Raw genomic sequence first — 923 nt, forward strand, 5'->3', positions numbered from 1 at the left:
AGCAAGTGAGTGAGAGTGAGTGAGAGTGAGTGAGAGTGAGTGAGAGTGAGTGAGTGAGTGTGAGTGAGTGAGTGAGAGTGACTGAGAGTGACTGAGTGAGAGTGAGTGAGAGTGAGTGAGAGTGAGTGAGAGTGAGTGGGAGTGAGTGGGAGTGAGTGAGAGTGAATGAGAGTGAGTGAGAGTGGGTGAGAGTGAGTGAGAGTGGGTGAGAGTGAGTGAGAGAGAGTGAGAGAGAGTGAGAGAGTGTGTGAGTGAGAGCAAGTGAGAGTGAGTGAGAGTGAGTGAGAGAGTGTGTGAGTGAGAGCAAGTGAGAGTGAGTGAGAGCGAGAGTGAGCGGGAGTGAGCAATAGTGAGCGAGCGAAAGTGAGCGAGAGTGAGCGAGAGCGAGAACCTAGGACCCCAGACCTCTGAGGCCAATTACCTAACCACCCAATTCCCCGGGCTGACCTCAAATGGAACTAAAATGATTAGATTCACAATTTAGCATAACACAAATAGAATGTTTTTTCTTACAAGGTGTACAGTAATTCAAACTGTGAATATGTCGAAATTGAAGAACTTGGGGGTTTCCTGCAGCTCTTGAACAACATGTGACGTCGCACTTCTTCTTTCTATAGAAATGTGACATTGTCTTTTGACAAAACAGCAAGGAATGTCGACACATTGGGAGGTAAGTTTTTCTCTTTACAAAAATCTTTTCTTACAATTCAAAACGCAATAAGTAAAATGTACCACTCATTCTAACAATTTCTGTTGGAAAAGATAATAAATAATTGTAATGTCAAAATCTCAGATTCTCCCCCAAAATAATCAAGCAGAAATAAGACTCAAAATTTGGTACTTTTGTAACTTTGGTTCTTTTTAATAAATATCTCATTTATTTTTATTAATTATTTGAATACAACAGTAAATCACAATAAGTA

At 41.0% G+C, this 923-nt stretch overlaps 1 protein-coding gene across 6 annotated transcripts in view; it reads left to right on the forward strand.

The window, feature by feature from the left end:
- The first annotated feature begins 441 nt into the window (after nt 1-441).
- The window catches only part of LOC144201795 (granulocyte-macrophage colony-stimulating factor receptor subunit alpha-like), a 12393-nt gene continuing 11911 nt past the window's right edge, over nt 442-923 (forward strand). For all 6 annotated transcript variants that reach the window (XM_077724568.1, XM_077724570.1, XM_077724569.1 and 3 more), the window contains exon 1: nt 442-670. In XM_077724568.1, coding sequence (XP_077580694.1) covers nt 653-670 — 18 coding nt within the window. In that variant the 5' untranslated portion in view covers nt 442-652. The remainder of the gene's footprint in view (nt 671-923) is intronic.

Source organism: Stigmatopora nigra, chromosome 9, assembly GCF_051989575.1.
Source record: "Stigmatopora nigra isolate UIUO_SnigA chromosome 9, RoL_Snig_1.1, whole genome shotgun sequence".
Taxonomy (NCBI): Eukaryota; Metazoa; Chordata; class Actinopteri; order Syngnathiformes; family Syngnathidae; genus Stigmatopora; species Stigmatopora nigra.